The sequence below is a fragment of the Heloderma suspectum genome, chromosome 5 (genome assembly GCF_057233095.1).
Source record: "Heloderma suspectum isolate Gila_16-S chromosome 5, 16-S_ref, whole genome shotgun sequence".
Classification (NCBI taxonomy): Eukaryota; Metazoa; Chordata; class Lepidosauria; order Squamata; family Helodermatidae; genus Heloderma; species Heloderma suspectum.
The window spans coordinates 126,585,913-126,604,292 of NC_139462.1; the positions used below are offsets into that span (position 1 = coordinate 126,585,913).

At 47.2% G+C, this 18,380-nt stretch overlaps 1 protein-coding gene across 2 annotated transcripts in view; it reads left to right on the top strand.

Annotated features, from left to right (window-relative positions):
• ARHGAP27 (Rho GTPase activating protein 27) overlaps positions 1 to 18,167 on the top strand; it is a 101,465-nt gene extending 83,298 nt beyond the window's left edge. For both annotated transcript variants that reach the window (XM_084857210.1, XM_084857209.1), the window contains 6 exons: positions 6,858 to 6,983; positions 7,243 to 7,341; positions 8,512 to 8,589; positions 10,079 to 10,213; positions 11,570 to 11,675; positions 12,445 to 18,167. In XM_084857210.1, coding sequence (XP_084713336.1) covers positions 6,858 to 6,983; positions 7,243 to 7,341; positions 8,512 to 8,589; positions 10,079 to 10,213; positions 11,570 to 11,675; positions 12,445 to 12,622 — 722 coding nt within the window. In that variant the 3' untranslated portion in view covers positions 12,623 to 18,167. The remainder of the gene's footprint in view (positions 1 to 6,857; positions 6,984 to 7,242; positions 7,342 to 8,511; positions 8,590 to 10,078; positions 10,214 to 11,569; positions 11,676 to 12,444) is intronic.
• The last annotated feature ends 213 nt before the right edge of the window (positions 18,168 to 18,380 follow it).

Genomic DNA, 18,380 nt, shown 5'->3' on the forward strand with positions numbered 1-18,380 from the left:
GAGATGTATTTCTTAAATTCTGTTTCTGGATCAGGAGGGGTATTTCTCAAATTCTGCATCAGTGGGTCCACCTTTGTCTTTGCCTGACCAACTTGGGGATCAAACCTCAGACTCACCAACAGAGGATATTAGACCCTACATAGTCTGTAGTTCTGTCTGCACTTATGGTTCAAGTATTCAAACCACTTGCCACCTGTGACCTCAGCCTAGGGATGGCAGAAAATACCGCCACGGATCTCGGTGAGGCTGAATGCCAGTGCCTTCGGCCCCCCGAACTCCGTGGCGGAACGGCCTGCCACCCCCACCGCCCCTGCGGACCCTCCCCAGGATGAGACTTACCTGGGGCGGATCTTCTGGGCGGCGGCAGCTCCGGCAGCAGCTCCAGCGGTAGCTCTGGCGGTGGCTTCGGCGGCAGCGGCTGGTCTTCTGACCGGCCGCCGCTGCTGCCATTTCCAGTCTTGTTTTAAAAAAAAAAAGACGTGATAGGCTACGTAAAGATTTACGTAGCCTATCATGGCTGGGTGGGTTTAAAAAAAAAAACACGACGTGATAGGCTACATAAATCTTTACGTAGCCTATCATGGCTGAGTGGGTTTAAAAAAAAAACCGCGTACGCAAATGGCGGCAGCTACGGCCGCCGCCATTTGCATTCCTTATTTTTGGCCGTCTTAGTCTACGTAAATATTTACGTAGACTATGACGGCGAAAATAAAGGGGAATGCAAATAGCGTAGCGGGCGCTATTTGCGTCCCTTTTTGATTCGCCGTTTTAGCCTACGTAAATATTTACGTAGGCTAAAACGGTGAATCAAAATGGGACTCAAATAGTGCCCACTACGCTATTTGCGTTCACCTTTATTTTCGCCGTCATAGTCTACGTAAATATTTACGTAGACTAAGACGGCCAAAAATAAGGAACGCAAATGGCGGCAGCCATAGCTGCCACCATTTGCGTACACAGTTCCCCCCCCCCGGCTGGAAATCTGGCTGTGGATGGGGCTGGGCTGGGCTGGGCTGGGCCTGGCCGGCTGCTCCGCGGAGCTGCCGTGGAGCACAGCCGGCCATTCGAGGATTCCGGGGGGCAGGAACGGAATGCCTCCCCCCCCCCCACCATCAACATAATCCGCGAAAAGTAAGTCACTTTTGTACATCCCTACCTCAGCCTACGCACCTTCAAGGTGGCCATTATCTTGGTATGCCAAGCTACTGGGCTGAGTGCTCTTTTGACAAGTGTTAAGAATGGATGCTACGTTCCTCCCCGAGGCTGTTTACACCTGAACCAGGACATCACACTCCCTGGTTTCTTTCCTAATCCAGCAGGTTGCTTAGAGTCAGGTCTACACCCTCTGGACATGTGTAGCCCACTGTCCTTTAATGTAGACAGAACAGCACCCTTTAGGTAGACCCAACCCCTGTTTGCATGCTACAGTGATCACAAGGAAGGGTGGCATGTCTCCTCCCAGTGCTTACGTTGTGGTATTGGAAACTGAAACTGTGCTATGAGTTAGCACAATGTCCTGTGCCTCGTGTAGTCGAGGCACATTTGCCTAGACCAGTCACTAGTGCAGGGATAGGCAGTGTGGCGCCCACAGACATCTTTCTTGGCATCCACCAAGATGCCCTATCCCTCCAACTTTGGTTTTACAAAATTAACACATTTTCTTACAGACAGCTGGGATTGCTGAGAAATAAGTTTCTGTTCATTCTGAAAACTGTGGGTTCAAAGGTTGTGTGTTGGGGCTCAGACCCCACCTCTGACTTGCACTGTCTTTGGGACAGGTTACTTGTCCTTTGCCACGCCTCCCATGGCAGCCATCTTGTAGTAGTGCCCAGGACAGTATTTCTGCCGAATGTGCTCACAGCCCAAAAAGGTTGCCTGCTCCTGCACTAGAGCTATGTCATCTCTGATGGCATTCCAACAGGCCTTCCTGTTCCATGAACTCCGCAAAGTTGCCATGTGGCCGTGAGCAATGGAGGATGTCTAATTTAGTCGGGAAGTGCTGTTATTTTTACTGCCGTAATCACCTGCTGCACCATCTGTGGTATGATAACTTGCTATTTCACCCATATGTGTGATGCGCAGAGATCACAAAGAAGAACAGCTTGCTTACCTGTAACTAGTTTTTTGTAGGGATGTACAAAAGTCACTTACCTTTTGCGGATTATGTTGATGGGGGGGGGGCGTTCTGTCCCTCCCCCCGGAATCCTCAATGGGGGGGGAGGCGCTCCGTTCCTCCCCCCCGGAATCCTCCGCGGGCAGCTGTGCTCCGCGGCAGCTCCGTGGAGCAGCCGGCCAGGCCCAGCAAGGCCAGAGCCATCCGCAGCCGGATTTCTGGCCGTGGAGGGCTCTGGGAAAAAAACAACAAAAAAACCTGCGTATGAAAATGGCGGCTATGGCCACCGCCATTTGCATTCCTTATTTTTGCCGTCTTAATCTACGTAAATATTTATGTAGACTAAGACAGCGAAAATAAGGGGAACGCAAATAACATAACGGATGCTATTTGCATTCCCCTTATTTTTGCCGTCTTAGTCTACGTAAATATTTACGTAGACTTAAGACGGCCCAAAATAAGGAACGCAAATGGCGGCGGCCGTAGCCACCGCCATTTGCGTACGCCTTTTTCTTTTTCTTTTTTGCCCAGGCATTTTAGGCTACGTAAGTTTTTACTATCACGTCTCTGTAAAAAACAAAACAAAAACAGCTGCAAATGGCGGTGGCGGCAGCCAGTTGGAAGACCAGCTGCTGCCGCTGCCACCAAAGCTGCCGCCAGAGCTGCTGCCGCCTGGAAGATCCTCCACAGGTAAGTCTCATCCCGGGGGGGATCCGCGGGGGGGCAGGGGGCAGGCCTTTCCGCCACAGATTTTGGGAGGCTGAATGCACTGGCATTCGGCCTCACCGAGATCCGTGGCGGAATTCTCTGCCATCCCTAGTTTTTTGAGTAGTCATCTGTGCAGTCACACAACCCGCTCTCCATCCCTTCGGGTGCTCTTGGTCTGTTTATGTTTGGGGATGTTCTGATGGCCTTAGGAAGCTGAGAGGGAAGGCAGGAGCCATGCTCCTTGAAGGCATGCAGAAGGGCAGGGCAGCTTTCTGGGCTAAACTTTTCAGCTTTAGAAGATTCCTGATGAAGAAATCAGAAAAGGAGAAACTCTGGAGATGAAGATCCTCACCATGATTTATTTATTTATTATATTTCCATACTGCCGAATAGCTGAAGATCTCTGTGCTGTTCACAGCAATTATAACCATAAAATACGACATAAGATACAATGTAAAAGTTTAAAACTACAGTATAAAATAAAAATAAAAACCAAAATACATCCTAGCAGCAATGCTGAAATTAAAAATACAGTAACAGATTCAAAACAGAAATGAAAAGACTAGAATGCCTGGGAAAATAAGAAGGTCTTCATCTGGCACTGGGAAGAGCACAACATAGCACCGAGCAAGCCTCTCTGAGGAGCTCGTTCCACAACTGGAGCGCCACAGCAGAAAGGCCTTACTGGCCACCCTTAGTGGCCTCACTTCCTTTGGCAGTGGCTCCCGGAAAAAGACTGCTGAGGATGACCTTAGGGAGGATGAGGATGACCTTAGGCAGGCACGTATGGGAGGAGGCGATCCTTCAGATAACCTGGCCCCAAACCATTTAGGGCTTTGGATGTTAATCCAGCACTTTGAATCAGGCCCAGACATGGACTGGCAGCCAGTGCAGCTGGAAAAGTACTGGCCTAATATGATCATGTTGGCCAGTCCCTAGTAACAATCTTGCTGCCCTATTTTGGACTAGCTGAAGTTTCTGAACCGTTTTCAAAGGTAGCCCCACGTATAATGCATTGCAGTAATCCAGATGAGAGGTTATCAGTTATCAGTGAAGAAGGACTTCCTTTTATCTGTTCTGAATCTCCCACCACTTAGCTTCATAGGATGACCTATGACCTTCTAGTATTTTGAGAGAGGGAGAAAAATGTCTCCCTATCCACATTCTCCACACCGTGCATAATTTTGTAGACCTCAATCATGTCTCCCCTTACCCTCCTTTTTTCCAAGCTAAACCATCCCAGCTGTTGTAACCTTCTCTCATAGGGGAGATGCTCCAGCCCCTCGATCATTTTGGTTGCCCTTTCCTGCACTGTTTCCAGCTCTACAATATCTTTTTTTAGGTGTGGTGCCCAGAACTGGAGACAGTATTCCAGTTGTGGTCACACCATAGAATTGTATAAGGGCAGTATAATATTGGCAGTTTTATTCTCAAAAGCTCTGCTGGATGACACTGAGCAGATGCAATGGCGGTTGAAAAGAACTGCCTTTTTGCCACCATCACCACATGGAGTAGGCTCAATAATGAGCTCTAACAGGAATGAATCTGAGCGTGTGGAGATGTCTGGCAGCTCAGATTCAGAATCAGAATGGGAACAGCAAGAACAGAGGGAGGCATCCTTCCTAGTGAGCCCAGATATGGCGAGACTTTCTTCCCAAGAGCTTGACACACAGATGGACCAGGCTGAACTGCTCCCTCATTCGTCCACCATGAAATCTCTAATTTCGGAGGAGGAGGAGGAAGGCGAGGGGCATGACTTGAGGGATGCTAGGGTCTGTCGCAGGGCAAAGCAAGAAAAGTTAGGGGCAGGGCTCAGACACTCTGCCAGGTTGGCCACTCGTGGAAGCCAATGTAGGAGGGAGCCACCCTAAGGGCGGGGCATCCCTGCGAAGCAAGTCTGGCTGAGAACTTCATGCCCAGACTGCTGGCAATTTCTCTTAACTTCCACTTCATCTCCCCTATTGATATTCATAGATGTGTGGATTAGCTGGTTCTATGCAATCTGAGAGTTTCCTAGAATCTGCACTTGTGTGTTTACTAATAAAGTAGTGTTGGCCTGAAGTTTTGTTTCTTGGAGTATGTTGATTGTGAAGGGAGAGGACAAAGGAACATGACACCTGTGTTCAGTCAGACTCAGCAGGAGCTTTCCTCCACCTGCATTCTAGCTGTCTTCCCTCTTGCTTCGCTCAGGTATATACCAAGAAGCTGGCCAGTCTCTGCTTTGAGGGAGAAGGCATTTGGGTGTGATCGTGTCAGCTGTCCATCTGCATTCCACAGAGTGACCTGGGCTTCAACAGGAGCACCAGCCATACCAGCAGAGCTCTCTGGAATCCACTGCAATCCCTTAGCCTCCATGGGTGGACCATTTTAATAGGTCCCCTACCTTTGTAGAGAGGAAAGGCCACTGAGAGTCTAAACCTCAATAGGAAGTGATCCAACAATGACAATGGGATAGATGTTAATTCCCCCACTTTCAGATCACCATCCCCCTGCCCAGTCAAGAAAACTAAATCATAGAATCATAGAATAGTAGGTTGGAAGAGGCCTATAAGACCATCTAGTCCACCCCCCTGCTCAGTGCAGGAATCCAAGTCAGAGCATCCAGCTTCATCTTGAATGCCTCCAGTGTGGGAGAGCCCACCACCTCCCTAGGTCATTGGTTCCATTGTCATATTGCTCTAACAGCCAGGAAGTTTTTCCTGATGTTCAGCCGGAATCTGGCTTCCTGTCACTTGAGCCCATTCTTCCATGTCCTGCACTCTGGGATGATCGAGAAGAGATCCTGGCCTTCCTCTCTGTGACAACCTTTCAAGTACTTGAAGAGCGCTATCCTATCTCCCCTCATTCTTCTCTTCTCAGGGCTAAACTTGCCCAGTTCTTTCAGTCTCTCTCATAGGGCTTTGTTTCCAGTCCCCTGATCATCTTTGTTGCCCTCCTCTGAACCTTCTCCAGCTTGTCTGCATCCTTCTTCAAGTGCGGTGCCCAGAACTGGACACATACTCCAGATGAGGCCTAACCAGTGCTGAGTAGAGGGGAACTAGTACTTCCTGGGATTCAAGCGTGTGTCCTCCTACATGTGTTGGGCTGATGACATGTTGAGACAGCCCCATGGTTGTCATGGGAGCCATGAAGTCCTGAGCCACCCCAGATAAAGCAGTCTCGGCATGAAAGTTGAGATCCCGCAGAACCACCATTCTAGGGGTCCCCACCACCAAATCCAAGACTACGTCTGTCACTAGCAGAATCTCTAATCTGTCCTGGGTACCCAACACAAGGTACAAGCACTCAAGATCCACACTCAAATGCACATGAAGCCTGGAGAGGAAGATAGAATTCCTATAGACCACAGCAACCTCCCCCCCTTGCCCTGCCCCTCGAGTTGGTGTTGGTGTTGCACCAAGTACCCAGGAGGACACAGCTGGGAGAGACTAACCCCTCCCAGTTCCCCCACCAAGGTCTCAGTAATACATACACCCCCAATCAAATTATGGATGAGGGAGATTTTGTTTTGGACTGACCTGGCATTCAGCAGCAGCACCGGACCCGAGGGCAAGCTGGTAAGGCAGCGAGGAACCATCTGTTTGGGGGAAGAACCAGAAGAGGGGACAGGCATAAGGTGTCCAGCCCCTCTTCTCTACAACTAGCCTGCTAGTCCCCCAGCGCCATACCTGCCCGCACCTGTGGCCACAGAAATAGGGACACCCCTTCCCCCACCCCAGAGTATCCAATGAATCTGGATACATGTGGTGCCCAAAGCTGCTGTTAAAGGACTTTTCACACATAACCACGGAAGCACCTTTACAGCTTCTCTTGTGCTATTTGTGCAGACTTGTGAATGTTGTTTATGTAGGATAGAAAACAGCAGAGAGCCATTTCTGAATTGACTTTACATTCCAGTTAATAGCAATTGGATATCCCACTCAAAGGCTCTAGGCAAGGACTCAGCATGTGTGAAAAGGCCCCAAAATTGTCTTGAAAGAGAGATTTGCCTTCTTACCATCCCTGTACTAAAATGCCAATCTTTCCCCCACCATAGCCTCTTGGCAATCATCCAGCTCCCTCAGCTCAGACAGTGATTCCAGCAAAGTCCGCAACAAGCTCCGAAAGTTTCTGCAGAGGCGGCCAACACTTCAGTCCTTGCGGGAGCGAGGCTACATCAAAGGTATAGTGCTTGGAGACAAGACTCCAAGCTGTTTGAAAAATTGCATAGGGAGGGTTCCTCTGTCCGTTTAGTTCATTTCTTGGATGTTCTAGCTTTTGTGTTCATTGATGATATCTAGTTTAATTTGTTTATAGTTCTGTTACTTGCTACAAATTTTCAGGATGGTAGTGAGGTCTAGAACTGAAGGATATTAACTTAGAAAATGGTGTGATCATGTTTCTAACCTGATTTGACATGGTTTGGGGCTTTTCTAATCCAGATCAGGTGTTTGGATGTGCTCTGCAAGTTCTGTGTGACCGTGAGAAGAGCACAGTGCCTCAGTTCGTTCGGCAGTGCATCTGCGCCGTGGAGAAGAGAGGTGCGCCATACTCTATGCCCCACTCAATTAACGTTCTGACGTGTCATGAACTGACGTTTGCTTGCCCAGTGTGAGCTTCCCATCCTGTCCTCTCAACTACAGCCCCCTGTGCACCCCCATCTGCTCTGGAAGGTCCCCAGGCATGCAGGGGCTGCAGGAGGAAGGGAAGTCTGTTCCATCAGCAGTTTCCCTTCTGCTGGCAGAATGACATGATTAGATCCAACCCTCTGTGCCCAGGCAATCCACATTCTGAATTTTGTTACTTGTATGCATTATGCAAATTGAACAGGGTTTGCATAACTTCTACTATTTTGTGACATTCATTCTGGTTTTGTGAATCATGGGAAGTTCTGAGAATTGCCTACTGAATCTATTTTTAAACCTTCTAATCTTTATGGTTGTCAAGATAAGTTTCAAGACATGTGGACCAGATGAAATCTCAGAAAGGAGCTGAGTAGAACTTCCAGAGGTGCTTTAATATCTGCTTAAGTCCTTGCCCCTTCCTACTGAAGAAAAATAGATTATGCAAAGTAAATAAAATGTATATGTAAATGTCCTTCATTTGCATGATTTTCTCATTAAAAAAAAAACAAAGATAGTCATGCTGCTGTATGAGAATAAAATCCAAAACTCACAACTGGGCAATACTTTTATTAGGACCAACTAAAATGCCACAAAAGAGTGTGCAGGCTTTCATGTTCTCCAGAACTCTTCATCTGGCCAGATGGTACAAAAAGCAGGGAGAAGGGTGGCCGGGGGGGGGCAGGGAGTCAAAAAATGAGGCCAGATGTTGTAGCCATGAGCTCTGCAGCTTAGACTTGGTCTCAAAATAGAGATCACAGACTGAATTAGTCACTGGCAGGTGTTGCAGGTATCAGATTACACCTAGCATTCCTCAGTAAAGAAGCAATGGCTGAGCCCCATTTCTGAAAACATTAAGGCCAGCTGTAAGTCAGATCTGTCACTTGCCTTGGCCAAAACACATAGGTTCCTAGGTAGGCAGAGAGCAGAAGTAAAGAGAAATAATACAGTCTTTATACTAGCAAAGCCAGAGAATCCAGTTTTTCTGAGACTTTTTCGGGCTCAGAATTTGTTTACCCTATAGTATAAATGGCTATACCATTGCTCTTTGGGGCTATAGATAAATAGCTGTCATTTCTTCTTCCCCAGGCTTGGATATTGATGGACTCTACCGGATAAGTGGGAATCTGGCTACGATACAAAAACTGCGCTACAAGGTTGATCATGGTAAAGGACTGGTCGTGAATTGGTAGGGACCATAGCTTAGTGGTACAACACACCCTTTGCATGTAGAAGATTGCAAATTCACCCTTTTGGTCAGCTTGGAAGAGTCTCTTGAATAGGGAGTGGCTCTGGTGAGCCATCGCTGCTTAGTGTGAGTAGCACCCAGGTAGAGAAAAAATGAAATAGGAATTACAATGTCTGGTATATGAGTTTGGTAGAATGTTTGGTAGAAGGGATAGAAACCATAAATCCTGGGATTAAAGTTGCAAGATGACCCATAGTATGTCATGCAACTTGTGGAGTTCACTGCCACAGGACATGGGGAGATGGCCACTAGTTAGGTGCCTTTAAAAAGGCGCTAGACAAATTCAGGGAGGATACATCTGTTGGCCTCTATTAGCCATGGCAGCTAAATAGAACCTCCACATTCAAATGCAAGTTTCCAGGTGCTTGTGACGAATTCCAGGGGATAGCTGTCACCATCATCCCCTTTTTTTAAGCTTTCCAGGGGCTCCTGGCTGGCCATTGTTGGAAATGGAATGGTGGAGTAGATAAACCTTTTGGTCTGATCTAGAAAGCAATTGTCTAATGTTTCTGTGACTTGTACTGGTGAATTCATGGCAATTCTGGCTAGCCCAGTCTTAAGTATCAATTTCAGTATTCTACGGGTACTTTCCAAAAACTTCTAAATTCAGCTGCATCCATAATTGAGAAGACTGTGAATTTGTACGTTGAAAATACACAATTTTGAAAGCGAATTTAGAACAATTTAGTTGGCAACTCCCCACCACCCCCACCCCCCGGCCACATTTAATTTTGGTTCTTGTGGCCTGTGGAGGCCTAAAGATGATCTTGCCGAGTTCTGCCTGGGGTTATTATCCAGGTTCTCTTACCTAACACTCAAAGAATAGCTGGAACTTCTCTGTTGCCCAGCCTCTGAATTGGTAGCTGTGCTATTTTTTCTCTTGTCAGCACTATACATGCTTGGGCAGGCCTAGAGCAGGGGAAGGAGCTTCTTTTGGGATCTAACAAGCTCACCTACCTGGCTGATCACTCCAGCTGCTGGCTCCACAGAGCTTTGTTAGACAACAGCTAGCCCCACCCTCCATGTTTGCAGCCAATGCAAGTTGCCGAAGGGGTGGACCTGAAGTTGAATTTCTGGCTGATAGTTAAGGGCTCAGCAACCTGGTGCCCTTTAGATGTTTTGGACTACAGCTCCCATCAGCCCTGGCCAGCATGACCAATAGTGAGGAATGATGGGTGTTGTAGTCCAAAACTTCTGGAGGGCACCAGGTTGCCTATGCCAGGAGCCACGTTCTCGACTCTCTTCTGTTGTTGCAGGTGCAGCCTTTGCTGTGCTGCCTTCTGTCCACAGATTGTGAGCAGAGGTCAGGTGGGGCCGCTCCCACCACAGGAGCGTTGCCTTGTCATTTGTTGCCAGGGGATGCTGGGAGGAGTTCTCTGGCATGATGCCCTGTCCTCGCTTTTGCAGATGAGCGCTTGGACCTCGACGATGGCCGTTGGGACGACGTTCATGTCATCACCGGGGCGCTCAAGCTCTTCTTCCGCGAGTTGCCAGAGCCACTCTTCCCCTTCAGCCATTTTGGCAAATTCATTGCTGCCATGAGTAAGGGATGTTGCTTTTGCGAGATGTTTGGGGGATGGCCTGAGTGCACGTGTCAAAGCCTTGGCAACTTTGGCTGAATGGACTGATGTCCTGTAGCTTACTTTGCAGCCTTCCCCAACCTGTTCCCCTCCAGATGTGTTGGACCACATCTCCCACCATCCCCAGCCAGTATGGCTAATGGCTAGGAGTAGTGGGAGTCATAATCCAACACATCTGGAGGGGAACAGGTTGGGGGAGGCTGACATAAAGGTATATGTGGGTTTACTCAGCGCTTTAAAGAAGAGAGAGAAGGAAACTCTGAAGGAAGAGAAGTCAAAGTGTGCGTTGTCCTTCTTTGTGAAAGAGCCTGCCCCTGTCAGGATGTGGAGGTGGGGACACATTCAGAATTTTGTTTTGGAATCAGAGCTAGGACTCCACAGCACCACCTAAACTGCTCTCTGCCTCACCCCTGCCCCTAAGTCACAGTGGCCTGTAGCTAAAACAGGCTGTTTTCTAGAAATTGGAGAAGGCAGCGAGCGCATCTGACACGCACACTAGGCACAGCAGTAAAAGCATGCTTGCTGCTGAAAAGCAGCAGCACTCTTCCCAATGTCTTTGTAACATCTAATTAGAGAAATGTGTGCCTTGGCATCATGCATTCCACACCACCCTCTAGACTGCTGCAGTGGGGTGAGGTGGCAAGGAAAGGAATGACATGATATATTGTCAGTGGAGGCTGGTGGCTCCGATGTCAGTGGGGCAGTGAATCTACTCTGGGTCTTAACCAGAACCAGTCAGAATTCTAAAGGAGCTATCCAAGTGCTGAACCCTATCCCCAAAATGAGTTTAGCACCTTGGATAGCTCCTCTAGAGTCCTGACTGAAGCCCAGAGTTGATTTACTGCCCCACTGGCATAGCAGCCACCAGCCTCCACTGTATATTGCCATGCTTTTCCTGTACTAGATGTTGCAATGAAAGGAGGAGGAGGCAGGCATGTTTTCAGCAGCAAGCTTGCATGCACTGTAATGTCTAGCTATGAACTGGAAACATATGTGTGCACACGCACATGCACAAGCTTGGGATATTTATATCTTGCAGCATCTGGTGTGACCCAGTTTCACATGTGTGCGTATATACCACCATCTTGTTTGTTAAATTTGAGTGAGCAATGATCATTTGCACATTTCTCCCATGATTTGCCTCCACTCCCCCTTTTCCTGAAAGGCTGCAATGTCTTTCCCCGTAGTCTTGCAATGGCATGGATTTTAAAAGAAGGGGAGAAGTCTAGTGGCAGCACTGACTTCTACATTATTTATTTATTTCTGTATAAAAGAATAAACGAGTGAGATGTCTTCTTCCTCTTTTTGGGGACTGCAGAAGTTACAGAGCCGACAAAGCGAAGCCATCGCTTACGTGAGCTGGTGACTTCTCTACCTCCTGCTAACCACGATACCATGAGAGTACTTTTCAAGCACCTCTGCAGGTGAGGAGCTGCATCTCCCAGAGCTCCGAGCTGCCATGGGTCTACAGCACATGGCCCCTTGTGGCTCCAGACCCTGTGAGGCAATTTCTCTATTCTCCCCCCAGCCATTCTCAACCTTTGTCTTAATGTTACTCTGCCTTTTTGCCTCCCCCCTCCACTCCTTCAATAGCATGCCAGCTCTCCTGTTTCTGGGCCAGAGCGGGACAACTTGTGGCCCTCCAGATATTTTGGCCTACAACTCCCATCTGCCTTAGCCAGCAGTGAGGCATGATGGGAGTTACAGGCAGAACAACTGGAGGGCCACAAGTTGCCCAGCTCCAGACTAGGATCTTGCTTGGAAGCAGACTCCGCCTGTTCCCGCCCAGCCAGACCACCCTTCTGCTTGCTGCACAGCTGCTGCACTGGTCTGCCACATTCTGTGGACGACTCTTATCCCAGCTGCCCAAATGGTGTGTGGGTGGAAGAGGAACATGCAGATGGGGGTCACAACTTGATTTTAGCCTTTGTGTAAGTACATTCTTTATGATGGGGGATTGCAATAACCAAACAAGGATTTTAACTCAAGGTTTCCCGTATCTAGACTAATACACTGGCCTGCCCCTATGTTGCGCTCTCCAGATGTGTTGGGACTACAACTCCCATCAGCCCAAGCAAGCTGGGCCAATGTTCAGGGATGATGAGTGTTGTAGTCCAAAATATCTGGAGGATACCACTTCTGGCATCTTCCCAGGGTCTCTCTTCATAAAATCCTTCCTCTCTCCCCCCACAGGGTTATAGAGTTCCGGGAGGAGAACCGCATGTCAGTGCAAAGCGTCGCAATCGTGTTTGGGCCAACATTACTGAAGCCAGAGGCAGAAGAAGGGAATATGACTATGCACATGGTTTTCCAGAACCAGATCGTGGAGCAAATTCTTAGCCATTTCAGCTACATATTCCCAGAAAGCTAAACCCTCCCAGCAGAGCACAAGAGCCTGGTTGAATAAAGGAACGGCTTTGACGCAAGGACAGATCCTATCACTACAGGAAAGGGGGCGATGCTGGGCAGAGAGAATGATGCTGGGGAACAAGAAAGTACAAGCAACAAAACGATCAGTGTTGGATTCAAAATGTTCCCCAGTGTTGTGGGCAAGGGACATGAAAACTCTGTTGGACAGGAAAAAGGCTAATTGTTCAACAAAGTACTCTGGGTTAGCAAACTTCAGCTCCAATCTGGAGTATGATTTTGCTGTGGAATGATGTGACCTGGTATGGAAGAAAGCTGTGGGAATGGGGGAAGCTTTGGAGCTAAGTCAACTCCATAATTTTTTCAAGTGTCATGGCTTTTTGCTAAGGAATTCTGGGAACTGTAGTGTTGTGAGTGTCCTGTGATCCTTCTGCTCTTTTGAGTGAACTAGGCACTGTTGAATGTGTGTAGAAGTGGTGGGCTTGAACAGGACCAGACATCCAGTCAGTCAACAAGTCCTCGTGGCCCTACTCCACCTACCACACACCACCTGTCTCTGCCCAACAGAAAAAAAAATGGCAAGATACCAATACCTGTCCGCTGTGGTGTTATGATATCGTAACAGAGGATTCAGATGTGCATTATGAACAACTATGCATTGGCTGCTCGCTCCAGTGTGTGTGAGTGATTTAGATGAGGTGAGGGTAACTTGCTGCTCCACTTGAGATTAGTAGGCTTGTATTTAATTTCCTTGTGTATCTTGTCCATTATTCTTACCCTTAGCCATTGGTAACAATATCTACTTTGTTATAAATTCAGTGAAATTCAGCCTGGGTTTAGAAGCTACGCGAAGCTTTGGGCGTACTGAGCTGTGTTTGCCTTTGCTCACAGCCTGTTACCCCCCATGTGTAATGATACAGGAATAACTCCACCCCTTCTCAAAATCGAATGTCTGGATAGACTGAAAAGCCCAGCAAGCTGTGAGGCTTTTGCAGTTGCATTCTCATGGGAAAAGATTGGATTTCGTGGACTGTATTCTGCAGAGAAGTACTTCTGTGTGGTGAAGATGTGATGTCCATCCTGTGGTATGACCAAGTGCTGAGAGTGGCTGGACTGAGACCAGTCAGCATTCTACTGAAGAATGGGGGTGGGGGTATAGAAGCACCTCGCTCTTCCAGTTTGGGCCTATTGCTAAATCCAAAGTTCAGGAATCAGTATAGGGGAGCACTTTTAAAAAATGGCATTTATCATACTGTATATGAATGTACCATTTTGTGTCTGTTGCTTGTGCTAGATCTCTGCTTGCCTGCTGATGCTCTGGCTATATGAGGCTTGAAGGCATTAAATATGCATGGCTGAGATGTGTGGAATCAAGTGCCTCTAAGTCCCCCCACAAAGCCATAGGCATCTGCACCCTTCTTAGAAAAGGCCTGCTTCCTCCCTCCCTCCCTCCCGGGGAGGGCTGTTGCATCTAGGACTTCAGTGAGCAAAGAAAACGGAAGGCCCATCACGCTCTCTCACCTAGCTGGGTACTTCCTCTGTGCCTTTGCCCGCAGTCTAACACAATAGGAGCTGTCAGCTTTCTTTGCACTTTGCTGGGTTGCCTGAGATTCAGGATCTCTGCCAGGCAGCCGTAGCTGCCCTACAACCTTTCATAGAAGGCGAGAGACTTGAGAAGTCAGTATGGCTACTGTTATAGCTATACTGTTGTAGTATACAACCCTGCCACTATTTGCCTCCTGTCCTGAGACAGCTGTGAACACTGTGAACATGTCCTTGGAGGACAGCTGGATTCTGCTCCTCTTTTTAGCCCTGTCTTGCTGTTCTGTTTCCATTGGGCTCTGGGCTAGTGGGGAAGTAATGCTGTTATGAATCCTTTGCAGGGGTGGGATCATATATATTTAAAATACGAAGGTAAGTGCAGACAACTATGCCTCTGATAAACAATAGTTGAGAAAATTAAATATACCGCTCCAGCCCAAGATATTTCTCCCTCCTGCAAAGGATTTGAGGGGGGGGGGGATGTCAGTTGCTGCAACAGAAATGCAATGCTTTCATTTGGTTATTGAAGATTAGCAAATATCCATTGTGGTATGGGTTTTGAGGAAATACAAAGTGATCCAACTCCTGCTCCTTAGTCTTACCTCCTGTATTAGTCTTTTGTTGTTCAGTCGTTCAGTCGTGTCCGACTCTTCGTGACCCCATGGACCATAGCATGCCAGGTCCTTCCTGTCCTGCGCACTGTCCCGGAGTGTGCTCAGGTTCATATTCATTGCATCCGTGATGCTATCTAGCCATCTCATCCTCTGCCGTCCCCTTCTCCTTTTGCCTTCAGTCTTTCTCAGCATCAGGGTCTTTTCCAGAGAGTTTTCTCTTCGCATTAGGTGGCCAAAATATTTGAGCTTCAGCTTCAGTATCTGTCCTTCCAATGAGCACTCAGGGTTGATTTCCTTTAGGATGGACTGATTTGACCTCCTTGCAGTCCAGGGGACTCGTAAGAGTCTTCTCCAGCACCACAGTTCGAAAGCATCAATTCTTCGGCACTCAGCCTTCCTTATAGCCCAGCTCTCACAGCCATACATTACTACTGGGAAAACCATAGCTTTGATTAGACGGACCTTTGTTGGCAAGGTGATGTCTCTGCTTCTTACTATGCTGTCTAGGTTTGCCATAGCTTTCCTCCCAAGGAGCAAGCGTCTTTTAATTTCATGGCTACAGTCACCGTCTGCGGTGATCTTGGAGCCCAAGAAAGTAAAATCTGTCACTGCTTCCATTTCTTCCCCTTCTATATGCCAGGAAGTGATAGGGCCAGATGCCATGATCTTAGTTTTTTTAATGTTGAGTTTCAAACCAGCTTTTGCACTCTCCTCTTTCACCCTCAACAAGAGGCTCTTTAGATCCTCTTCACTTTCTGCCATTAGGGTGGTATCGTCTGCATATCGGAGGTTGTTGATAATTCTCCCAGCAATCTTAATTCCGACCTCTGATTCATCCAACCCGGCATTTCTCATGATGTACTCTGCATATAAGTTAAATAAGCAGGGTGACAATATGCAGCCTTGTCGTACTTCTTTCCCAATTTTGAACCACTCGGTTGTTCCATGTCTGGTTCTTACTGTTGCTTCTTGACCCTCGTACAGGTTTCTCAGGAGACAGGTAAGGTGGTCTGGTACTCCCATCACTTTAAGAATTTGCCACAGTTTGTTGTGATCCATACAATCAAAAGCTTTAGCGTAGTCAATGAAGCAGAAATAGACGTTTTTCTGGAATTCTCTTGCTTTCTCCATGATGCAGCGAATGTTGGCGATTTGATCTCTAGTTCCTCTGCCTCTTCGAAACCCAGCTTGTACTTCTGGTAGTTCTCGGTTCGCATACTGCTGAAGCCTAGCTTGTAGGATTTTGTGCATTACCTTGCTGGCATGTGAAATGAGCGCAATTGTGCGGTAGTTTGAACACTCTTTGGCGTTGCCCTTCTTTGGAATTGGAATGTAAACTGACCTTTTCCAGTCTTGCGGCCATTGCTGAGTGTTCCAAATTTGTTGGCATATTGAGTGCAGCACTTTAACAGCATCATCTTTTAGGATTTTAAATATCTCAGCTGGAAGACTGTCATCTCCGCTAGCTTTGTTGTTACTAATGCTTCCTAAGGCCCACTTGACTTCACTCTCGAGGATGTCTGGCTCAAGTTCAGTGAATGCACTATCATGGCTATCAAGGACATTACTATCATGGCTATCAAGGACATTAAGATCTTTCCTGTATAGTTCTTCTGTGTATTCTTTCCACCTCTTCTTAATCTCATCTGCTTCTGTGAGGTCCCTGCCTTCTTTGTCCTTTATCATGCCCGTCTTTGCACAAAACGTTCCCTTGAGATCTCCAATTTTCTTGAAGAGATCTCTAGTCTTTCCCATTCTGTTGTTTTCCTCGATTTCCTTGCATTGTTCATTTAAGAAGGCCTTCTTGTCTCTCCTTGCTATTCTCTGGAACTCTGCATTCAGTTGGATATATCTTCCCCTTTCTCCCTTGCTTTTCGCTTCCCTTCTTTCCTCAGCTACTTGTAAAGCCTCATCAGACAGCTACTTGGCTTTCTTGCATTTCTTTTTCTTTGTGATGGATTGAGTTGCTGCCTCCTGAACAATGTTACGGACCTCCGTCCATAGTTCCTCAGGCACTCTGTCTATCAGGTCTAATCCCTGAAATCTATTCCTCACCTCCACTGTATAAGGGATATGATTTAGGTCATACCTGAATGGTTTAGTGGTTTTCCCTACGTTCTTCAATTTCAGCCGAAATTTTGCAAGAAGCAGCTCATGATCTGAGCCACAGTCAGCTCCAGGTCTTGTTTTGACTGACTGTATGGAGCTTCTCCATCTTTGGCTGCAAAGGACATAATCAATCTGATTTCGATATTGACCATCTGGTGATGTCCATGTGTAGAGTCGTCTCTTGTGCTGTTGGAAAAGATTGTTTGCTATGATCAGCGTGTTCTCTTGGCAAAACTCTATTAGCTTTTGTCCTGCTTCATTTTGTACACCAAGGCCATGCCTGCCTGTTATCCCGGTGATTTCTTGACTTCCTACTTTAGCATTCCAGTCCCCTATGATGAAGAGGACATCTTTTTTTGGTGTTAGTTCTAGAAGGTGTTGGAGGTCTTCATAGAACCGATCAACCTCAGCTTCTTCAGAATCAGTGGTTGGGGCATAGACTTGAATTACTGTGATGTTGAATGGTTTGCCTTGGATTCGTACTGAGATCATTCTATCATTTTTAAGATTGTACCCCAGTACTGCTTTTCCCACCCTTTTGTTGACTATGAGTGCTACTCCATTTCTTCTAAGGGATTCTTGGCCACAATAGTAGATATGATGGTCACCTGAATTAAATTCGCCCATTCCTGTCCATTTTAGTTCGCTGATTCCCAAGATGTCGATGTTCAATCTTGCCATCTCATGTTTGACAACCTCCAGCTTACCTTGATTCATTGATCTAACATTCCAGGTTCCTAAACAATATTGTTCTTTACAGCATCGGATTTTCTTTTCACCACCAGACACATCCACAGCTGAGTGTCCTTTCGGCTTTGGCCCAGCCGCTTCACTCTTTCTGGCGCTACTTGGAAATACCCTTTGCTCTTCCCCAGTAGTATATTGGACACCTTCCGACCTGAGGGGCTCATCTGCCGGCGTCATATCTTTTAGCCTTGTGATACGTTCCATGGGGTTTTCTTGGCAAGAATACTGGAGTGGGTTGCCATTTCCTTCTCCAGTGGACCACATTTTGTCAGAACTCTCCGCCATGACCTGTCCGTCTTGGGTGGCCCTGCACAGCATAGCTTATGGCTTCACTGAGTTACGCAAGCCCCTTCGCCACAACAAGGCAGTGATCCATGAAGGGGTGTATTAGTCTTACCTCCTGTATTAAACAGGTGTTGATTTTTAAAATGGAGATATATTAGGAAGCTGCTCAGCCAACTGTGGTTGGACCTGAAGGAAATATTTTGCTGGAAGGCTATTCATGACGACAGATTTTTAAATAAATAATAAGCCTTCAATAAAACAAGTGTGTGTTTGTTTGGGATGGGAGATGCAGCATGACATTAGAAGTTAAGCACTCTTTGCAAATACCTTCTGTCTTCAGTTTTGTTTTCTATTTTATAGAGTATTTCTTGCAGTGAATTAAGGCTGCAGTCCTGTATTGAACAAAATGGAACTTGCCTCTGAATAAACATGCACAGGACCAGGGTGCACAATCAATACTTCAGT